At 37.2% G+C, this 23921-nt stretch overlaps 1 protein-coding gene across 2 annotated transcripts in view; it reads left to right on the top strand.

Moving 5' to 3' along the window:
* Nucleotides 1-23921, top strand: part of Fbxw7 (F-box and WD repeat domain containing 7) — a 186060-nt gene that overhangs the window by 102039 nt on the left and 60100 nt on the right. For both annotated transcript variants that reach the window (XM_008854259.3, XM_008854257.3), the window contains one exon: nucleotides 5784-6353. In XM_008854259.3, coding sequence (XP_008852481.1) covers nucleotides 5853-6353 — 501 coding nt within the window. In that variant the 5' untranslated portion in view covers nucleotides 5784-5852. The remainder of the gene's footprint in view (nucleotides 1-5783; nucleotides 6354-23921) is intronic.

The following is a 23921-nucleotide window of genomic DNA, read 5'->3' as shown; positions in this document are numbered from 1 at the left end:
TGGTTCCCTATAAGAGCAGCCAGTGCTTTTAACTGCTGAGCTGTTACTCCAGCCCCAAACCGAGGTATTTTAACAGTATTGAAAGTGCAAGTGAGGGGACTAGAGAGACAGCTCAGCGGTTAAGAGCACTGGCTGCTCTTGCAAAGGACCCAGGTTCGATTCCCAACGCCCACATGGCAGCTAACAACCCTCTGTAACTCCAGATCCAGGGGAATCCGATACCCTCTTCTGGATTACAGGATTTGCACAACATGGGTGCACTTAGAATGCAGGCAATACACTCATATACATAAAAACAGTAAATAAAATGTTTTAAAACTTAAAAATTGTAAAAATTGTATCAATGGAATCATAAAATACTACTTTTTTGGTCGTGTGTATATGGGTGTGTGTGCACATTTGTGTGAAAGTGCAATTTTCTGTGCATGCATGGAGGCCAGGGGAGAACATCACTTGTCTTGTGGTGTTATTCTCAGCCTTAATCCTTTGAGACTCCACCTTGCTTCCTTTAGATGGGGGTCTGTCACTGAATCTGGGGCCAGCAAACCACAGCACCCTTCTTGTGCTGGGTTTACAGGCACAGGTGGGAGCACATCCGGAGTTTTCTTTTTTAATGAGGACGCTTGGGATTTGAACTCAGGGTCTCATGCTTGCACAGCAAGTGCTCTTACTGCTAAGCCATCTCCCTAGCCCCTCTTGTCTTCTTTCATTCAACATACTAGGATGTCCATTTGTCAGAAGTTCATTTTTACATTTCTGTTATATGCGCATACCTGTTTGTCTATGCTCTTAATGAACATTTGAGTTGCTTTCAGTTTTTGACTCTCTGGAGTCAAGCAGCTGTAGACATTCTTGTACTAGCCTGTTTGTGGGACTTTCTCCTACATTAGCATCTAGAAATGTATGTTCTAGCTTATAAATTAAGTGTGCGGTTTCACAAGAAGCTGCCAAATGGTTTCCTAGTGTTTACATTTCCACCAATAATATTTGAGAGTTTTAGTTGCTTTCTGTTTTCATCAACACTTGATCTCCAACTTTCCTCTGAAATGTATACTCCTTTTTTCCATGCTCTCCCATTTTTAAATAAGGGGAGAAGGAGATTGTGCTGGCCCATTTCTGTAGTTTCATGACAGGAATAGAGGACAGAGGAAAGAGACCGAGTGCCAATAGAGTTAGTAAAGGGAGGGCAAAGAAGTATGTCAGGACAGTTTCAAAAGACGTGTGGATGGATAGAGACAGGGTTAGGAACATCTGTGTGTTGTGCGTTTAGATTTTTTTCCCAGTGGAACAGAAGTTCTACAGTCAGTAGGGTTGCTTACTCTTCACCTCTTTCTTCCCCTTCTCCCAACCTTCCCCCTTTCTTTGTGTGTGTGTGTGTGTGTGTGTGTGTGTGTGTGTGTATGTGTGTATGTGCGCATGCGCACATGTGTTTAACTGGAGGCCAGAGGCTGGCCTCTGGGGTTGTTCCTCAAGAGCCATCTACTTTCTTTTTTTGAGACAGGGTCTGTATTAGTCACTTGCTGTGATAGAAACACCATGACCAAGGGGATTTATGAAAGGAAGAGTTTATTTAGCTTACAGTTCCAAAGAGTCCATCATGGCGGGGCGGCATGGTGACAGAGGTGGTTGGAATATGAACAGAAGCTAAGTGTTCACATCTTCAAGGGGGCACAGGAAGTAGAGTGTAACTCAGATCAGATAAGGCTTAAGCTTAAGAATTGTGTGAGCCCACCCCCAGTGATGTGCTTCCTCCAGCATGGTCACACCTTCTAAGACCTCCCAAAACAGCAGCACCAATTAGGGGCAAAATGCTCAAATACTTGGAGACTATGGGGTACATTCTCATTCAGACAACCACAGGGTCTCTCATTTGCCTGGAGCTTGCTGAGTGTTGCCTAGGCTAGGTAGCCCTCATATCCCAGGGATCCATCTGTTTCTGTTTCTGTCTCTTCAGTGCTGGGATTACAAGTGTGCACCATTACACACAGCTTTTTCTTTTTCAAAATTGTGTATGAGTGTTTTGCCTGCATGCATGTAAGTGTACCTGTGTCATGCAATGTCTGAAGAGGTCAGAAGAGGGCATCAGATCTCCTTGGAAATGGAGTTCTGGGCAGCTGTTGGTCACCACATGGGTGCTGGGAATAGAACCTGGGTCTTCTGCAAGAACAGCCAGTTCTCTTAACCACTGACTGAGCCATCTCTCCAACCCCACACCCAGCTTTTTTGACATGGGTTCTGGGGAATCAAACTCGGGTCCTCATGCTTCCATGGCAAGCACTTTACCAACTGAGCTATCTCCCCAGCTCCCATAATCTTTCTTTATTAGTATCTTGCTTTCATTTATGGAAGAATGTTTAGCAATAAACGTTTGCAATCTGCTACCAAGGTATTGACATTTCAGGTTCTTTCAGTGACACAGAGGATGAATGAAGACTGATAGAGACACAAGGTAGAAATGACTAGTGATGGTACATCAATAGTCCAGGCATCTGACCTTTCTGTTCTATTAAACAGGACTAGAGAAGTGGGCTCGTAGAGATACTGAGGTAGGCTTAGCAGGAGTTAGTCCTGATTTGAGGTGTGACAAAGGCATGAAGACACAGCAAAAGTAGTTTGTAACAACGAGAACTGCAATGATGTTAATGTTAAGAACCACCCCCTCCCCAACTTTCAGAAAGCTCTGTGTACGGCACAAAGGACTTAATACGCTGTCCCAGATCATTTAGTAATAAGTGGTCTCACCTAACTTGGAGCTTGCAATTTCAGCTAGGAAAACTGACAGCAAGCCCCTAGGATCTGCGGGTCTCACCTCCTTCCCGCCTGGGGCTCCAGACTTGTTCTGCCATGCTTGGTTTTTTTTTTGGTTCTGGGCATTTGAATTCAGGTCCTCTTGCCTTTGCAGCAGGCCTTTTACCCACTGAGCTGTCTCCCCAGCACACCTGTGGCTCTTTGACAGCCATTTTGTGGACATGACATTGCAAAAACATGTAGGCCTTTTAACATGCATATTTCAGCAAAACAATGCTTTATTTTCTTGTTTCAGCTCTCAAACTGTAAACAAATACCCTTTTCATGATCTGTAGGGAAACTTTTCCTTACCATTGTGCCCTTGTTGTTGATTGGACTGTTTAAAATGACCCCCAGGCATAGAACTAAATTGCCCTCCAATGTTTGTAAGTGCAGAAAGGTTGTGAAAAAGATACATGTTAGTTAAACTAAGAGTTATACTACTGGTGACCGTAAGTTCAAATACACATTAAATAAGGTATCTTCTTTTGGTCTTTTTGAGACAGGGTCTCCGTGTAGCCACAGCTGTCCTGGATTCACTATGGAGGCCAGGCTGGCTTTGAACTTACAGAGATCCGCTTGCCTCTGCCTCCGGGAGTGCTGGGATTAAAGGCGTGCACTACCACCTCTGGCCTAAATATAAGGTATCTTTAATCAGAAACTCACATAAAAAGGAAGAAATGTGATCCAGAGACTTTTCTGGGGCAGTGATTCAGTATGTACTAATTCACTGATTTCAGCAACTTCATCAAACACAATTACCACAAATAAAGAGAATGAACTGCATAGAAACTTAAAAGGTTTTGGGAATGTTTTGTTATCATCACTCCTTCTGAAACTATTGTTTTAGGTATGTTTAATTATTTGTAGCCTTGTCACATGAAATCTCATTTTACTGTGAGTTCTGGTCAAAAAAAGGTTGAATAAAATTGATTGGCATGTAAAGAAATATGTCTTATATGTATGTATTTTAATTTATTTTCATAGTGCTGGGACTGAGTAAAGAAACAATTGTAAATACTTTCCTTCAGAATATTAATATGGACCTGAAGCATATTGAATACTCAGTGGATGCTTGTTTCAGAATAATAATCTGAGCACTGTATCGATTCTGATTTGGAAAAGCTGTATCAGTATTAGAGAATATTATTCTCAGGATTTTATCATGTGAAAGAAGATGCAGCCACAAGCTCTCCTGTGCTTTGCTTAAAGGTAGCCGTCTTAGGAAATTTCTTTCTTGAGCATTAGTTGTCTGTTAGGAACATTCTGGATTTAAAAATTGTATGTTTTTGTCAGAATCACCCTGCCCTTGAGCAAGGCATTTACATTCTCATCATGTCTAATTACCAAGGGAATAGTGCAGTATTTGAGCACTGTCATACTAGCAATCAGATTGCATTTTTCTGAATGAGAGTTCAGCCTCATTAGCTATTGATAAAAACAGAAATTTCTACTTGATATATGTTATGTGCTTCTACTTATAAAAGAAATCACAGAACATTTTTTGAATTTTAAGTTGATTTTTTTTTACAATTTAAAGAATCATTGTTAATGTCTATGTTCTGAATCATACAATTTTCTTTAAAATCTTAGTTTGAAAAGCAAAATGTGCATTCTTTAACAATTTATTATTAACCTTTTCTGTATGAAAGTTTCAAGTTTTAGGTCCTAGGTGCTTAATTTTTTTTTAATGTATATGTTGGCATTATTTTAGGTAAATTTGAACAGGACCATATAGTTAGCAAGAAAGGATGATATTGAATAATGAACACACAGAAGAAAAGATGCTATATGAGATTTTTTGAGCCTGTAAGCAAACATGCTTATGTATAAAATTTGAGAAATATGATGAAAGAAATTTAAAATATCTATAATGCCACCGTTTAAGGTACAGGTTTTTAGAGCTACTGTCATGTAGTCTTTATGAAACCTAAAAATCATACCATAGTCATGTCAGTTTTCCCTTAGCATAATATATGAACAACCATATCTTCATAATTTTTTAAATGAACATAGCATCATACTTAGGGATTGCACACTGTGTGTGTGTGTGTGTGTGTGTGTGTGTGTGTGTGTATGTATGTATGTATGTATGTATTGCAGCTCATGGATTCTTTTACCTCAAGCATCTGGATTTGTCTCCCATAAAGCTTCAATGAATATCTTCTATATAATTTTTTTTTTCCTGATTTCATCCTTAAGATAGATTACCAGAAGTAGAGTTACTGGGTCAGAGGGTATGAACTTCAGAACTTTGTCCTTTTATGTTTTGAACTATAATCTTCTGTTTGTTGTTCAATTGATTTATATTCATTGTGGAAGATAAAGATCATGGTGATTGTGCTTATTTTCTAAAGTTAAGAGTTTGTGATTAGAGAAGTTTGAGAAATCTTTAGAATAATAAAGCTTTTTGAACTGTACCTCAGAATATCCTGGACACTTACTAAGTGGCTTTGTTTTTTTGTTTGGATATGTTTAACATTTGGTGAATGTTTTATACAGAATTCATTTTCTAAACTGATACCAAATTTAAAATTGTTTTATTGGTTAAATGCATTTTATTGATGAAAAAACCTTTACAGCTAAGAATTTATTAAAAGGTTGTTAAAAATAAAGGAGTTTAGTAAATGAGTTTTAAAAAGTATCATAACTTAGATAATTTAAAATTTACTTATCATGCTAGTCGTGGTGGTGCATGCCTTTAGTCCCAGCACTCTGGAGGCAGAGGCAGCTGGATCTCTGAGTTCAAGGCCAGCCTAGTGGTATACATAGTAAGCTCCAGGCCAGCTCAGGCTACAGGGAGCCCCTGTCTCAAAAAGACCAAAAAACAAAACAAAACAAAACAAAAAAACCTAATTATTAAAGAATGTGTGCATGCCATGAGGGCATCAAATACTTTTTAAAATCTTTAGTTATACATAGACTCTAGACATAGTGTGAATGTGGAAGATAATGTAGAGTATACAAATCTTGTTAATCTCTCATTTTTCCTACAGAATGTGAAAACCTTTGCATCTTCTGATAGTCTAGCCAAGGTCCAAGAAGTAGCAAGCTGGCTTTTGGAAATGAATCAGGAACTGCTCTCTGTGGGCAGCAAAAGACGACGAACTGGAGGCTCTCTGAGAGGTAACGCTTCCTCAAGCCAGGTAGATGAGGAACAGATGAATCGTGTGGTAGAGGAGGAACAGCAGCAACAACTAAGACACCAAGAGGAAGAGCACACTGTACGGAATGGTGAACTTACGGGAGCAGACCCTAGGCCTGGAGACCAAGAAGATTCCCAGCAAGGACAAGTAGAAGAAAACAATAATCGATTTATTTCAATAGATGAGGACTCTTCAGGAAACCAAGAAGGACAAGAAGAAGATGAAGAACATGCTGGGGAACAGGATGAGGAAGATGAAGAAGAGGAGGAAATGGACCAGGAGAGTGATGACTTTGATCAGTCTGATGACAGCAGCAGAGAAGATGAGCATACACACAGTAACAGTGTTACAAACTCTAGTAGCATTGTGGACCTGCCCATTCACCAGCTCTCTTCCCCATTCTATACAAAGACAACAAAAGTGAGTATCTTCAGCCTACTTTAACCTGGCAGGCTTTCTGTCTCTATTTGAGTTGTAATGAAATTGTCCTCACAGTCTTTGTATTACTGCTAATTAATTTTCACATGCACAACAGTCTTAAGTTTTTGGTTTTTTGAAGGTATTAGAAAGTATTATAAATAGAAATACTGGTAATAGGGCAACTTAATTACAAAAAGGCGAGGAAGAAACTTTTTTTTTTTTTAACTATGAAGAATTGTCAACTACTAAATGCAAGCATTGATAAATGCAGTGTGTGGAGTGTCCAAAGTTAGTGTAAAACATGATTTGTATAGACAAGTAATGAAGAATCTTGTTGGGGGGAGGCTCAGCGGTTAAGAACACTGGTTCTTGCAGAAGATCTGGGTTCGAATCCCAGCACCCACATGGCAGCTAGCAACTGTCAGTAACTCCAGTCCCAGGGGATCCGACAGCCTCTTCTGACCTCCACAGGCATTGCACGATATGGGTGCACTTACTTACATGCAGGCAGTACGTACACACATACACATGAAATTTTTAAAAAGTTTTTTAAAAAAAGAATCCTATTTTTATTTATAAAATATAGCTAATATTTTCACAGGCTTGTTACTTTCAGGCACAAGTCATTGGAAGTCTCTGCAAGGAGTTCTGCTTCATTATCATTTCAAAGTTAACAGGAATCATAAATATCAAGGTAGAATTAGGAGTTAAAACTCTAGTGTGGAACAGAATAATTTTTAATTTTTAAATTTTATGTGTTTTGTGTATCATATGCATGCAATGCCCACAGAGGCCAGAAGAGGGCACTGGATTCCCAGAACAGAGTTCCTTAACTTGAATAATAGTGTACTTGTTTTACAGACAAAAAAGGAAATGATGTCTATAGTAGTCCATCCTATTACTCCTATTTGGTAATTTAAAAATTTTATAATGAATCCTTGATTTAGCCCACAAACATGTACAATAACCTCACCATTTTCAATCTCTTTTGACCTGGAATGAAGTATCTGGTACATAATTTGTCTGTAATAGTCATAGCCTAGTTACAAGTTAGATTTTGTTTAGTGTGACCTAAAGAAATGGCACCAAGTGATTTTAGTCCATTTAACCACCTCTGTTTCAAGATAGAGGATTTTTAGTCTGAAACTGGCTCTAAATATTTTTTCCTATTCTTTCTTTCTTTTTTGAGACAGGTGCTCACTATGTATCCCTGACTGGCCTGGAACTTGCTATGTAGAACAGGCTGGCCTTAAACACACAGAGACCACCCTGCCTTTGCCTAAGGAATGCTGAGATGAAAGGTGTATACCACCACCACCCTACCCTGCCTTCTTCATTTTTGATAAGAACATTTTAGAAAACCTGGAGGCCAAGGCAGGAGGATTATGTGTTCAAGGTAGCAAGTTTAAAAGTTACTATGATAATATTAAGAAGAAAAATCTCATATATCTGCATCTTTTAATGTGGAAAATAGGGAAGAACTCTCACTAATTTAATGCTTTATTTTGTAGACCTTTAAATTCTTGATTATTATAAACCAAAGAAAACTGTAGGTAGTACCCTAGGCCACAGTTTTATTCAGATATTAAACTTTGGCTTTTAAAAAGAGGCATAAAATAAATTTTTAAAATACCCCTTTAGGGACTGGAGAGATGACCAGTGGTTAAGAGTGCAGTCTGCTCTTGCAGAGGACCCAGGTTCAGTTCCCAGCACCCACATAGCAGCTAATAACCATCCCTAACTGTCCAGTTTTACGGGATCCAGTGCTCTCTTCTGACCCCCATGGGCGTCGCATGCATGTGGTGCGCTTACATACATGCGGATAAAACACATACACAAAAATATCACCCCCTTGCCAGGCATGGTAGTGCACACCTTTAGTCCCAGCACTCCGGAGGCAGAGGTAGGCAGGTCTCTGTGAGTTCAAGGCCAGCCTGGTCTACATAGTGAGTCCCAGAACAGCTGGGGCTACAGGGAGACCCTGTCTCAAAAAATAAAGACCACCCCCTGCCTTAAAGTCAGGTGTGTTGGTGCACATCACTAATCCCATAGCATTTGAGGCAAGAGAATTGTTGAAAATTTGTGGAATTTGTGGCCAGCCTGGGACACACAATGAATATGAGGCCAGGCTGGGCTGTACAGCAAGATCCTACCTTCAAAGAAAGAAAAAAAGAAAGAAAAAAAATCTTCCCCTTTTAAAGTGTTAACAGAGAATTAACTCTCTACAAGTTTTACTTAGTGTACTTAAAAAAAAATGTTTTTCTGGAACGCTAAACAAACCTGAGGACACCTGTATTTGTATATTAATGAGATGTGGGTTCTTTATTGCATTGATTTATTCTTTGAAACGTAATGAAAATTGTCAAAACTCTAATAATAAGTTGCCACCCTTTGGTCACTGAAGGTTATTTTGTTTTTAAGAATTGGAAATAGGCAGAATTTATTAGAGAAAAGTGGGGTACCCTCAAAAAATGACAGTGAACACCATTGTACCAGCCCACAAGTTGAGGTAGACTTTTATATTATTTCTTTAAGTTTCTGAAATAGAAACTTCTTGAGTGTTTTCCTGTTCAGGTGATTGGTAGGCCAGTTTGGATTAACTTAGCAATAGGGAACAGCCTTTGTCTCCACCCAGGGCCTGAGACACTATTCAAATCCCATGAAGGTTGGTTTTATGAGAATTTATGACAAACAGTATAGATTAGAAATTCTAGGATGTCTTAATATTTAAAGTCAAGGATAGGGATAGTCAAAAATTTCTATTTATTAAACACAGACTGTTTACAAGATCCTGTGACAGATAAGTAAAAGAGGCCAAATGATTTAGCCCACATCACAGTGCAACAAGAGAGTTTATTCTTTATCTGCCCAACTTCAAAAAATCCTGTTTTTATGTGTTATGCTGCCCCCTATAGTAGAAATTTAAAGAACAGTACTTAACAAGATTTTCAAGTCTGGTGGTTTCTAATACCAGGAAACTATCTAAAGTATCCCTTAGAAGTCCTGAGAGCTCAATTAACTGCTTTTCTTGTAGCACGTAGTAAGACATTGTTGAAGATATCAGGCCAGGAAACTGAAGTTGTAACAGGAAACATAAAAAAGAGATGTGAGGCTAGTTCTCCAGGCCATCCAATGTGCTTTTGAATCTGGGTTATATACTATTTCCCTTAGTGTGACTGGTCTTCCTGCAAGTTCTAAAATCAGCTTGCTTTGCCAGGTATGGATATCTTTCTCTTCAAGTTTAACAGCATATGACATCTTAGATAGTCAGCTCATACCAAATCTTTGGCACTTAAAAACAAACCAGAGTATTAGCTTATTATTGTTTTATTTTATCATCTCATTTTCTACTAACATGAAAAACAAATGGGAATACAATTCGGTTAGGTCTTTTATTTTCCTGATCTTTTCATGAAAGGAAGCATGTTTAGGAAATAATTTCTGATGCTTCTATCTGTTTCCCATCCATGATTTCATTCTTTATCTCAAATTACCCCCCCATCTTCATTGTTACATACCTTGTAGTAACAGTTTTTATCCTTTTGCCTCTGAAAAGAGGTAAAAACATACATACAAACACACACATAAAGAAATGTAGTATGTTGGGACTGGTGAGATGGCTAAGTGGTTAAGAGCACTGACTTTTCTTACAGGGGATCTGGGTTCAGTTCCCAGCACCCACACGCCATAACTCCAGTTCCAGGGAATTCAACATCCTCTTCTGACCTCCATGAGCATGGCATGACACAGGTGTGCACTTGCATTCATGCAGGCAATACACTCATACACATAAAATAAAAAATAATAAAATATTTTTTAAAAAGTGGTAGTATATTGACTGTTTTGTCTTTAGGCTGTAAACAATAGGGGATAAGCAGAAGGTAGTGGTAAATGCCTATAGCCCTGAGTACCAAGGAGAGGGGCTTTGGACCACAAGGTCAGTACCAGCCAGTACAGGGATCAAAGTAACAGTTTTGTTGTGGCTCTGCTATCCTCCAGCCATTCCCCAGAATCAGAACTGTTAGGAAATTTAAATAGGATAATGTGGCCAACATCTGAAATTTAAGGGGATGCTAAATTTCACCTTATTGTAGAGCCCTAGAAAATGATGGTTTCTTCACGAAGTCCCTGGCCTAGTCTTTTCTTTGAGTCACTGAAGTTAAGTTCAAATTCTGTTAGGCATAGGCTTGTTCAGAGAGCAAAAAGCACTTTTAAATCAATCATTTTATATAAGATCTGCTGGTAAGCATGACCCCAGGGAATGGGGAGGATGAAATGTGTTTCCTCTAATACAGTGGAGTGACAGCTTTTAGGACCTGAGCTTAAATTGTGATTGTCACTTATTATATGATATTAGTATATATTCTTATCTAACTTGTTTAGCTATAAAATAAGATAACAACACCCTTTAAATAAGGATTATTAAGTCCTTAATTTTCTAAGGATTAAATGAGATAAAATATGTAAAATGAGTAACATTAATACTTGGGAAACTCAGGTTGTATATAAACATAGGCCTGTGATCTTGTTTTTGTCTGTCTTTATCCCACAAAATAGAACTTATTCTCCACAGCCCATAACTATCTATACTTCTTAATAATTTTTCGTCTCTAGTCATTATATCACCACTAGTAAAAAAAAAAAAAGGAAAAATAAATGGAAATAGATTAACACTTTAAAAGTGGTATAAAGAGGGATTGACTGTACTGTAATGAGCTGGACTTCAATTAAAATGTAAATTAAAAAAAAAAAGAGCCAGTGTGGTGGCACAAGCCTTTAATCCCAGCACTCGAGGCAGAGGCAGGGGATCTCTGTGAGTTCAAGGCCAGCCTGGTCTACATAGTGAGTTCCAGGGCAGCTGGGGCTGCAGGGCGACCCTGTCTCAAAAAGACCGAAAAAAAAAAAAAAAGTAAATAAGCTAAATTTCTAAGGGGATGTTACAGATCTTACCAATTAATAGAATTTAGATCAGTGTCTCTATACTTTTTCCAATCTTTAGCTATAAAGTTTCTATTAGCAGGGCCTGGTGGCGCATGCCTGTAGTCCCAGCACTTGGGAGCCAGAGGCAGGCGGATCTCTGTGAGTTTGAGGCCAGCCTGCTCTACATAGTGAGTTCCAGGACAGCTAGGGCTACAGGGAGACCCTTTCTCAAAAAGACAAAAAAAAAAAAAAAAAAAAAAAAAAAAAAAAAAAAAGACCCTCCCCCCCAAAAGTTTCTGTTTATTTAAATGCATGTGTGCCTTACATTTGGTTTCCAGAATAAATAACAACTTATGATGTTTCTGATTAATTCCTGTTAATACAGTTTTTGAAATACTTAGCATTATTTGCAATTGTAATATTTGTAAATATATTTTAGATCTGAATATGAATCAGATTGTGTTTAAATATGTATCTGATGCACTGCAAATAATGAGGGGTTATTTTATTTGAGTTTTCTCTGTAAGATTAAGAATATTCTTCCTTATAAAATGGAGGATTTTTAAATCTTTAAACTTTATACAGGTGAGCAACTTCTGAAGTAAGTGTGTGTGTGTGTGTGTGTGTGTGTGTGTGTGTGTGTTGTGTTGTGTATAAAATCAAGTTACCCCAAAATGTTTTTGAAGTAGATTGCTTCATAGGTGCCTAATTAGAATGACAATCTTTTTTGTGTTATTTGTTAGTGTAGGGGAAGATGATGTGTAGGAATTTTCAGAATGGGTTTCATTTTTATTTTGATAGATAACTTCAAAATCATGTTTACAGTTCTCATCATGCACAGCCGTGTTAGCACTTGCAGCTGTCCATTGTGCTCCATCACCTGAATTGTATGCTTTCTTTAAAGCAAACATTCTTTATTTTTCTTCCCAGATTTTCTTATCTCTCTTAATAACCCAGCCTCAGTCTTTTGGTCACTGGAAAGGAAAATAATTTGACATTTTCTTGTTAACTTAAACTTACTCTCCCTTTTTCTTACCTCCAGGTTCTTCAAAGATAAAATGCTGGATAGTTTTTAAAGTGTTGCAGGCATATTTGCTTCAATTTTCACCAACATTAGACTATAATAGCTTTTTATTTTTTATTTATTATTTAAAAATAATTACTATTTTTATTTTACATGTATAAGTATATTGCCTGCCTGTGTGTAAGCGCACCTGTGTTGTGCAATACCCGTGGAGGTCAGAAGAGGGTGTCGGATCCCCTGATTACTTTTTTCTGAACAGATTGCTCTTGAAATGCTATGTCCTAAAGTCAGCATGATGTCAGTGGATAATTGACCCAATCATCTGACTTGTCCTTATTCTGGTCCTCTTGAGTGCAATAGAAAATGGCATTGATCATAGTTATAGGCTGCAGTAGGCATAGCCCAGCATGGAGACACATAGCTTTATTTCTAGCTACTTGGGATTCCAAGAATCAAGCCCACAAGTTCAATGTCAGATTGGGCAACATGACAAGACCCTGTCTTCCAAAAAAAAAAAGCTAAACCTACCTTTATACATCATTATCAGCCAGAATCCACACTTCCATTAGGTTTCACTCCTGGTGGTGTGTATTCTTTGGGTTTGGACAAATATGTAATGACATCTGTTTACCAGCATAGTATTTTTTCAATAGTTTCACTGTCCTAAAAATCCTTTTGAATCCAGCCTATTCATCTCTTCATCTACACAGCACTTCACAACTTTATCTTTTTACTGTCTCCAGAGCATTTCCTTTTTCTAAAGTACCATGTAGTTGAAATGATATAGTAAGTAGTTCTTTTAGTTTGTCTTCTGGGTAGCATTTATTTATTAAGTTCTCTTAATGGATTTTCATTGCCCTAAAAGCTTATTTCCTTTTAGTGCTGAATAATAATCCATTGCCTTGATGGACTACTGTTTTTTGTTTTGTTTTGTTTTGTTTTTTATTCACTTACCCAGTGAAGAATGTTTTGGTTGCTTCCATACTTTGGCAACCATGAACAAAGCTGTGGACATAGTTTTCAACTCCTTTGGGTATATGCCAAGGAGTATTTTCTTTTGTAAGAAACTGTCTTCCAGTGTCTGTGTTGCTTTTCATTCCCACCAGCACTGAATAAGGGTTTCTGTTATGCTGCATGCTTACTAGTGTTTGGCATTGCTAGTATTTTGGATTTGGGCCATTCTAAGAGGTGGACTTCATTTCATCATTGTTTTCATTTGCGTTTGTCTAATGGTGGCTAATGGTGAGCATCTGCTTGCTTGCCATCAGTATATCTTCTTGGTGAGGTATCCAGGTCTTTTACTCATTTTTTAAATCAGATTGTTTTCTTAATGTTGATTTTTTTTTTTTTAGAGTTTTATGGATTTTTTCAATAAGACTTTTATCAAATGTATTTACAAATATTTTCACCGTTTGTGGCTTTTCTTCTTTTTCTCATGATAGTGTCATTGAGAGAACATACATGTTTAGTTTTAACAATGTCCACTTCACCAGTTATTTCTTTCATGCTGTTGCCTTTCATATTGTAGCTGCAATGTGGAGGCATCTGAGTTTTTTACTTGTGCTGCCTTCTAGGAGTTACATAGTTCTTGACTGTACATTTAGGTTTGTGATCTAGTTTAGTTTTTGCAAAGAGTATAAGATATGTGTGTGACTGTCCAGTTCTGGCACCATCTGTGGGAGGCGTTTTTTCTTCATTATATTGTTTTTGCACCTGTCCAAATCAGTTGACTGTATTTTTATTGGTCTGTTTGTGGACCCTCAGTTCTCTTGCACTTACCTCTTTTTTTCCTAGTGCTGCACTGTCCTGATCACTGTAACTCTATCAGAAGTCTTGAAGTTGTACAGTCTCAATCTTCCAGCTTTGTTGTTCTTCACCATTACATTGACTATATTTTAGGTCTTTTGCCTTTCCATTTAAACTTCAGGAGCAATTTGTCAGTATCTACAAAATAACTGCTGGGATTAATTGGAATTAGGTTTAACCTATAGACCAAATAGGAGAGAATTGATATTGTCTCAATATCGACACTGTCAAATATATATTTTTCATATTTCACCTATATAAGAACATTAAATATATCTTCATTTTCTCACTCTCCTTTAATAGTTTCTACCAGAAGGTTTCCCCTACATAGATCTTACACATGTTTTGTTCATGCTTAAATATTTCACTTTTGTAAGTACTTAGGTGAGTGGTACACTTTTTCAATTCACATTCTGTTTGTTCATTTATATAGGCAAGCATTTCAGTTTTGTGTATTAACTTTGTGTCTTGTAACCTTTCTGTAGTTGCTTATTGATCTTTGACTATTCTTTCATACATTTAAATGTACTATGGTAGGGAGGGGAGGACACTGGGGGGAGCTTCCCCTGTTTGGGTAAATATTGTACCACTAAGCTTTACCCCAGACCTTCTTTCACATTTTCTACATTGGAAATTATGCCATCCATGAACAAACACAATGTGATTTCTTCCTTTTCAATATGTGGTAGCTTTTCTTCTTTTTCTTGTTTTCCTGGAAGTAGGTAGGACTTGTAGCATGGGTTGGAAAGCACTGGTGACAGGGGGCATCATTGCCTTTTTTCTAATTGTTACTGGGCAGCTCTGTGATTTCAGTGTTTTACTTTGCTGAGCTTTAGAGGAATTAAAGCTATTTGATAGCTTTGTTTAAGCTTTTCTCATTTAAATGTCTCCCTCACCTTGTAGCCTCTGACTTTTTCTGTCCTTTTAAAATCCATTTCAGATCTCACCTGCTCTAAGAGCATTTCACCCAGCTGTGAGCAAAATTCTGTAAATCTAGTAGCTCTTTGTAACTTAGTATTATATCAGTTACTTAACAGTCTGTCTTGCTTTACTTACTTACATATTTATATATTCAGTCATGTATTGTAGTATCTTCTGGGAAGTTATCTTTGCAAAGTTGTCCTATGTTTTATAAAGTCTTAACTGGGAATTATTAATTGCTTAAGGTCTCACAACTGAAAGTCAAAGCTAGCAGTCAAATTTATATCTTAGAGCACAGTGCTCTCTCCCAGCCTCAAATACAGACAGTAATTGCAAATACATACAAATATCCTTTTAAACCTACATGTTTAGGCCCCTTTGAAATGAATATCTCACCAGTTTAAAGAATTAGTTTTTATTTTATGTGTATGAGTATTGCCTGCATGTATGTAAATGAACCTGTGTCATGCAGTGCCTGAGGAGGTCAGAAGAGGGCATAGGATTTTCCTGGAACTGGATTTATGGATGGTTGTTAGCCACCATGTGGGTGCTAGGCATGGAACCCAGATCCTCTGCAAGAGCAGCCTGTGCTTTTAACTGCTGAGCAATCTCTCCAGCCCCTACTTTACCAGTTTTTATCGAAACAGTATCAGTTTTAAAGTCATTTTTGCAATAATTACAGTCTTACAAGCCTTATTAATAAGATTCTTTTCTACTTATAGGTCTATTTTTTATTTTGACTCTTGTCCTGAAATCTATTATGTTTGACTTCTCATCTACAGGACACACTTTCATGTATTTAATATCTTCCTTTGTTACAATTAATTTCTAAATCTGTAAATTAATACAGTGAGAAAAAAATCATGTTGGATGAAGCATAGGAGTAGAATACAGAGGGAAAAGCTCGGGCTTCATATGAGATGCATCCAAGTAGGACTTTTTTTCTACTTTTTGCTTTAAAATTTGCCTTAAATTTTTTACTGTTTAATTTTAAATCAAGATGTGCTATTTTTTGCTTAATAGTTGAATTTTTCTAGGAAAACCTTTACAAACATTTTAGAATTATTTGTGAGCATATACACACATACACACACACACACACACACACACACACACACACGTATGTACACACAGGTTGCTGGGGATCCAATCCAGGGTTTTTGTGCATTCTAGCAAAGCACTTTGTCATTATCCTGCCTGTCCAGCCCACATTTCAGTATTTTTTTTCGCTAAATAATACTCCAGAAATTTGAAAGAAACCATGACAGTGTAAAACCACAAATGAGATAAGAATCTTCAGGTGTTTTGTTTTTTTTTTTCTTTTTAAAGGAATCTTACATTGGTATATTTAGCAGCATACTTAGTAATTGGAAAAAGTACTGATTATAGTATATGTAACCATTTAATTTCTTAAAAAATGTATCTTTTTGTTCATAGAACACTAGAGGGCCCTATAGTACCTTGATGATGGAGCTGGTTTATGTGTTTAAATGTATTAGTATGTCTCTCCTACTTTGTTCTTGAGCATCATTTCTTTCCTAGGATTTAGGATTAATATTTGAAGCAATTATGTGCATTTTCATATAACATTTTTGCTTTTTTAAGCAGGTAACTCTAATATAACCTCACTTTGCTATTTAATAACAAAAAGATAAAAGGGTGAATCTTGGGATAAATGTATGAGTACATTTCTTTGAAAACATGTCAAGGATTTGCACATTAAATACCTTCAATTAAAAGACCTTTCGTTACTAGTTCCTCTCAGCTTCCTAACATACGTGTGAAAGAATGAGCGCTTCAAAGAGTCCCATTTTTGCGCACATTTTCTCTTGTGAGAACATAGAATACTGTGAGGTGTAAGCACCTAGCCATCTTTAAATAAAGAGTATTTGACCAGTTGATTCAATCTTCTTAGACTGCTTTTAGTTTTTTGGAGAAAGGAAATGAAAATCGTAATCTTTGTGTTCTAAATAGTGTGGATGTGCAAAGAGGATCATGAACAATCTTTGCTTAGGCTCTTCGGAACTGTGTAAGATATGTCTTTGCTAACAGATGTTAAATATGCAGTTAATAAACACAATGAAAACGTTATGCAGGCAGTATTGACAAAACTGGCAGAGCTTCATTTCACTTACGGATTACTCACTTGATGAAGATCAGAATCTCAGTAGAGTTCTGGTTAGATTGTTAATTCTTGCTTACATATATTTGACAGAGTAGTTCTTTTTTTTTTTTGGTCTTTTTGATACAGGGTCTCCCTGTAGCCCCAGCTGTCCTGGAACTCACTATGTAGACCAGGCTGGCCTTGAACTCAGAGATCCGCCTGCCTCTGCCTCCCGAGTGTTGGGATTAAAGGCATGTGCCACCACGCCTGGCTGACAGAATAGTTCTTATTAATTTCTATATTATTTTTCAGAGGTAATAAGGACATTGTTCACACTACACTCCCTTTTTTTGAAGGAAGATGAGGATCATGAACTCAAGGGAAACACATGAGAACATGAAAGGATCTTGTGAGAGGAGTGGAACAATAGTAATACCTTTAAAGACTTAAAATAGCCTCATGTTTTGAGTTCTTCCACCTTTAAATTGTTATTTTTAATATTTAAATTACTTCCTTAAATTCTGTACTTAATGAAATAATAGGTTTGATTTGAGTTCTGAGTTTTACTGACAAGCTAATCCTTTTGAATATTGATGAATATTCAAGCTATTGCTGTGATAAAGTGTTCTCTAAATGATAAGCTACAGTTCATGTGCTTTAGTCGTGTCATGTGTTCGCTAGTTTTTTATATCATTACTATTTTCTGGAAAACACATTCTTGTGTTTTGGCAGATTAATGTGAGTTTAAAACATTGAGCTTCAATTCTGATCTTTTTGCTTAGGTAATGAATGATTTATTATCTATTATGTCAGTGAATGTTAAACTCTTTTAATGAAAAATATCTATTTTGCTCCTTTAAGAGGAAGAGGTAGCCAGACGTGGTGGCATGTACCTTAATCCTAGCACTCAGGAGGCAGAGGCAGGGGGAATCTCTGTGAATTCAAGGCCAGCCTGTTCTACATGAGTTCCAGGCCAGCTAGGGCTGGATCAGTGAAGGATAAAAAAAAAAAAAAAAAAAAAAAAAAAAAAAAAAAAAAAAAGAGGAAGAGATATTGCTATTGAGGAATTAAACTTATCTTTTTAACATGTTAGCTTAGTTAAAATTTGGGTCACTTTAACATTTTTGAGCATTAAAAGAATTATTCTCTATTGTGCAATAGTTTAATATGAACTTTTTTTGTAGGGGTGGGGGAAGGATAGTCTTGAGAGAATGCTACTATGCTTAATGCATATAATTCATTGTAAAGGGCATTGTACTTTTTAAAATTTATTTTTATTTTATGTGTATGAGTGTTTTGTCTGCAGGTACATAAGTGCACCTCTGCATATGCAGAGAGAAGTGCACCAGAAGAGGCTGTTGGATTCCTGGAACTGGAATTGCCATCTCTCTAGTCCCAGCCCTAGGCATTGAAATTTTAAAAGGTTAATAAGGAAAGGACTAATGCAGAATCAACGTTAATGGGATAGTTTGTTAAAAGTCAGAGATTGCTTTGATTTGCCCCAAATTCAGAGGGTTTGGGAAATCCAGACTAGTATGAGTACTAGAGATGTTTTTATAGGCTACTATTCTCCTGTGTTATAACTGATTTCCATCTGTGAGTCCTTGATTGCAAATAATTGTCAGGTAGAAAACCTCCTTACTCTGAGACTGTAGAGCCAGAAAGGTAAAATAAATGAATGAAATAATCTAAAAAGAAGACCTAAGGAGGCAAAGTTAAGTGTTTACCCTCATGCATTGCAAAAAATGTGGTCTTAATGTTGATGTGATCTTGAAGTTTTCAAAAAGTTACTAGGATTCCATATTTTCAGATGATGTTTCTTAATTTCTTAATATGCTGCTGTCAAAATTTTACAGAAGCTTTTTTGTGGCTTTGTTTACCTGTGAACCACTTTCATTTCATTTTCACTATGTCTTATATAGAAGAGTGAGCTAAATTTACTGCTTATTACAAAGTCAAATAGTTTTCATCCAGTGCATCCTCATTAGTAAGAATTAAGTGCAAATGCTCCATACACACACACACACACACACACACACACACACACACACACACACACACACACAGAGCATGTTAAGTGTGTTGTTTGTCATAAGGTTTTTGAGGGGTTCGTTTTGAATTAAATATATCGTTTTCACGTGTGATCAAATTTAAAGGCAATAAGATAAGGAGTGTGTTGGAGTAAGCTGATAGTAAGATACAGGTTAGCCACTCCTAAGGGCTTTCCCAGTGTTCTTCAAAGTATGATGCTGGTCTAGATGCATGGGAAACATCTGGAGTATTGAGTACAGGTTGGTAGGACACTACCTCCAACTGATTAACCAAACTCTAGGGTCAGAACGTGCATTTTTAGTAAGTTGTAACATGAGCCATCAAAATATTAGCCTCCTTTGTGATGTTAAGAATGGTGGTAGTGTTACATTTGGGGTTGTCTGAAGTGTTTTAAGCTTTCATTATCTAATTTTAGGACAGATCCATGTTATATAAAACATTTTTCGTTTCTAAGATACTGTCCTCAGCCAGTTGAAACTGTTCTACTGACTTTTGCTTAAATGACTGTGGCTTTTAGCATGGAGTTTCAACTGGTGGATAGTCTAAGTTTTGTTAACACTATTAAGCAGTTTTAATCTCCAATAGGTATTTTTCTATAATTAATTGTTAATGCTAAAACTAGAAAGAATTTGGAAAAGAGCCTAAAAGAAAATGTTGATTATCTTGGGGCTATGAACTGCCACATGAAAATATTCAGAAGAGGTGAAAATGCAAGGTTCTACTTCTTTTAATTGACTGTTCTTGAATGGAGTAACTGGAACTGGAATAAATATAAGGGAAGGGTCTATTTGACCCATCTGTTAGAAATCTAAAATTGCTGCAGAGTACTATAGAAAATACCTAAAAATTTTCACATTGAAGAGGTGATTGTAAGCAAATGAAGTAGCTTGAGGTAGGCTAAATTATCTTTTCGGGATAGAATACATTTTATAGACTGTTGGTATAACTACTAGGTGTTTGACAGAATATTAACTTGATTCCTCCTAATAGTAAATAGTATTGTCAGGGCAGCATCTTGTTGGAAACTAACTTCTCACTATGAAATATAAATGAGGAATGGTGATTGTTTTTTAAGGATCAAAATTTAAAAGTGAAATGTGTGTGTGTGTGTGTGTGTGTGTGTGTGTGTGTGTGTGTGTTCGTTCTCCAGGAAATAGTCTCCTTTACAAACATGTGACTAGCCTTTCTGTTGGGTGGCCTTGCTGCTCCACCAATTAAAGGTAGAGTCTTTGCTTTGCAAATAGCAACTCCTCTTAGGAGATACTCTATTTTCAAAGTGAAAATGGGATTCTGGTTGTCCACAAATGAATGCCAGTGGGCACTGAAGGTATGAAGAGGGCACTGCTGAGTTGAGGAGTGCTTAGAGTTGCCCATTTGCTAGAGATTTTGGTTCTCAATGTTCGAATTTAAGAGTTTAATGAAAGTTTTGAATGTGTTGAAGCACATCTGTAGTGTTTAAAGCTACAGTTGGTTTGGGGGTTTCTTTTTCTATATCATTTCCACTGTTACTTCATGTCAAAAAGAAAATTAAGACATTAAGGTAGAGTGATTATATTAATTATTTAGCAGTAATCTTTACTTCTTTTAAAAATAGTTTATGCTTCAGAAGGGACTAGAATAGAGATTGTGAGCTGTAATGTTTTTAACACATTCAAATTTATTTTTAACATTTAAAAATCTGTAAAGTTTACAAATGAAACTATTGATTTTTCATGGTCTTCTGATGTTTGTTTGTTTGTTTGTTTGTTTTGAGATAGGGTCTATAGCTCCAGCTGTCCTGGAACTGACTATGTAGACTGTGCTGGCTCTGATCTCACAGAGCTCTGCCTGCCTCTGCCTCCTGAGTGCTGGGATTAAAGGTGTTTATCACCATGCCTGACTCACATTCTTTTGAAAGTAGGATGTCTGGCATTCCTAGACGAAAGTGAAAATAATCCCTTTAAGTGAACATTCCAGGTCTCAAGACTGACCCATTTGGTTTTATTTTTACCTGCCTGCTACTCTATAGTCATTTGAGTTTGCATGACATAAAGATGAAAGCATGGTTATAGGAAATTTAAAAATGAGTTGATTTCATTTCTTTCTCTTATAACAACTGGTTCAGATGAAATCTAAGTCAAAATATTATGCAGTCATTTTTGAAATTCCATTATGAAAATAGCCAGAGATTGCTAAATGGGTCACAGTAAATGTTATCAACATGGGAAATTGTCACCAAAATATTTTCCTTCAGAATAGCCACTCATCTTTACATTTTGGATTACCTTTTGTCTTTTCCATTGCTGTTAAAATTTGAACTCAACACTCACTGAAATGGCTATGTGGAGCTCTTGGGTTTTGTGGATGTTTTGGTGTTTACTGCCACATTGCACATTCAGGATTGTATGAGTTAGCTCTTGACTAGAGGTGAAACAGTAGTGTAGGACAGCTGGGGTGACCTGGAATCTTCATGCAGTCTCAGGACTTTTCCTTGTATGCTCTTTTTACCCTTTTTACCTGAACTGGGCTGCATCACAGCATTGTGGCCTCAGAGCACTTGGACTATAGCACATCAGGGCTTCAAGCAAGTAGAAACTGAATGTTTCTCTAGCTGGCCTGGAGTTCACTGTGTAGACCAGGCTGGTCTTGAACTCACAGAGATCCTCCAGCCTCTGCCTCCTGAGTGCTGGGATTAAAGATGTGTGCCACCATGCCCGGCACTTGAATCTCTTTTTATGACCATCTGGGAGGTCACAGTAACATAATGTCCCTTGACAAAATCAGAAAAGTTTGGCCAGTGTCTCTCTTCTTTCTCTCTCCCTTCCTCTCCCTCCTTCTCCCCCCCCCCCCCCCCCCCCCCCCCCGCCCCTTCTCCCTTTCCCTCTCCCTCTCCCTTTTTTCATTATGGTTAAGTGAAATCAAATGTGATCTATTACATACGCTTGACCACATTTAATCCTTCCTCCTTGTCCCAATCTGAAATGAATATAATTCTCTAAGCCTTAAAACTGCAGACTTTCTTTACGTTTGCTACTGGTCTCCATAGTCTTCTAGTTTCCCCACAGTTCTTTTTGATGTGCATGTAGAGACTGAAGTCAATGGCAGGTGTCTTAATCAATCTCCACCTTATTTTTCGAGACAGGGTCTCTTATTGAACCTTTGAGCTTGCCAGTTTAGCTAGACTGGCTGGCCAGCAAGCCTCAGTGATCCTCCTTTCTTCTTCCCGATGAGCACTGGGATTACAGGCACTTGGACTCAACTTTATTTACTTTTCGATGTAGGTGCTGGTGATTGAATCCAGGTCCTTACTCTTGCACTTGTGTTATTTCCACAGCCCCTAATTTTTTCCTCTTAACACTCAAGATCTTTCTATTACAAACATACTCAAGGATTATAGGAATCAAGTTATTTTATTTTCCCTTTCTTTTCTCTGCATCTCGTCTCTTCCTCTTCCTCTTCCCCTTTCCTTCCCCCTTTCCCTTCCCCTTTCCTCTTTTCTGTCTCCCTGTAAGCCCAGCTAGCCTGGAACTCACTATGTAGACCAGGCTGGTCTTGAACTCACAGAGATCCACCTGCCTCTGCCTCAATTCTCCCTCACCCAGCAGTGATCAGCTGCCAATAGTTCCTCAGCTAAGGTTGGGACTTCTTACCCACTTCCCCAGTTCTATGCTGTGCTTTTGTCTGGTTCGAGTTTGCATGGGTATTGTGCATGCGGTCACCACTGCTATATGTTCATATGAGCCAAGTTCGTAGTCGCCTGGAAAACTCTTGTTTCCTTGTATTCACTCCCCATCCCTGATTTCTGTGCCCTCTTCCCCGATATTTACTATGTTGCTTTTTAAAATTGTACACACTCTGTGGGATATTTTACATGTCTAAAAGTTAATCTTTCTAGTTTTCCTGGAGAAATCCTTCCAGTGTATTGAATTATAAATTTGGTGAGTTTCCTGCATTACTGCTTAGGTTAGTTTAGTTTAAGTTAGTGTAACAAAACTTACTAGGTTACTTACTGTTAACTTACTGACAAGTCTTTTGTTGTTTGTTGAGACAAGATGCCACACTATTTCTAGTCTAGCCTTCAGTTTACAGTGGTTCTTCTATCTCAGCCTCCAGGGTGCTCTGATTCTGCTAATTGTGAGTTTAAGGCCTGCCTGGGTTACATAGTGAGACCTTGTCTCAAACACTTCCTGGCTTGCAGTCTTCAGGATTTTTATAGGAAAAATAAATGATTGATAGGTAATATTTAATTTATTTGAGTTGAAAGGTTGGTGAACTATGCTTAAGTTTGCTCGTGAATATAATTGAAATAATGTAGTTTAAAACCTTTTCTTTTTGAAAACTGTAGAAAATAAGTTGCTTTCAATCTCTTTATCATCACATGGAGTGGCATTCTTGCATGACTGAAATACCTGTAATTACTATGTATTACTATTTTTATCATAGTTGACATAAAGGTATAACTATATTAATCCTCAGCTAAATTCTTGGCGAGCAGCTGTGGAAGGCCAGTTTAGCAGCTGGGGTAACCCAGCACACAGTGTGGGAGTTAAAAATCACAAGAAATCATATTATAATCATAGAGGACTTCATACTCTGCATTACTGGAATATTTTTAAAAATTAATCTGAAAGCTGGATTTTTGTTTTTAATCTCAAATATTTCTTTAAATGCCCAATAAAAGGAATGAGGAAAAGTTTTGGTATGAAGTTAAAAGTTCTTAGACACAAATATACTTAAAATATACAAAGGTTATTTTTAAAAT

Source organism: Nannospalax galili, unplaced genomic scaffold, assembly GCF_000622305.1.
Source record: "Nannospalax galili isolate Female #2095 unplaced genomic scaffold, S.galili_v1.0 scaffold305, whole genome shotgun sequence".
Lineage (NCBI taxonomy): Eukaryota > Metazoa > Chordata > Mammalia > Rodentia > Spalacidae > Nannospalax > Nannospalax galili.
The sequence above is the reverse complement of the archived record's forward strand: the minus strand, read 5'-3'. Positions and strand labels throughout refer to the sequence as shown.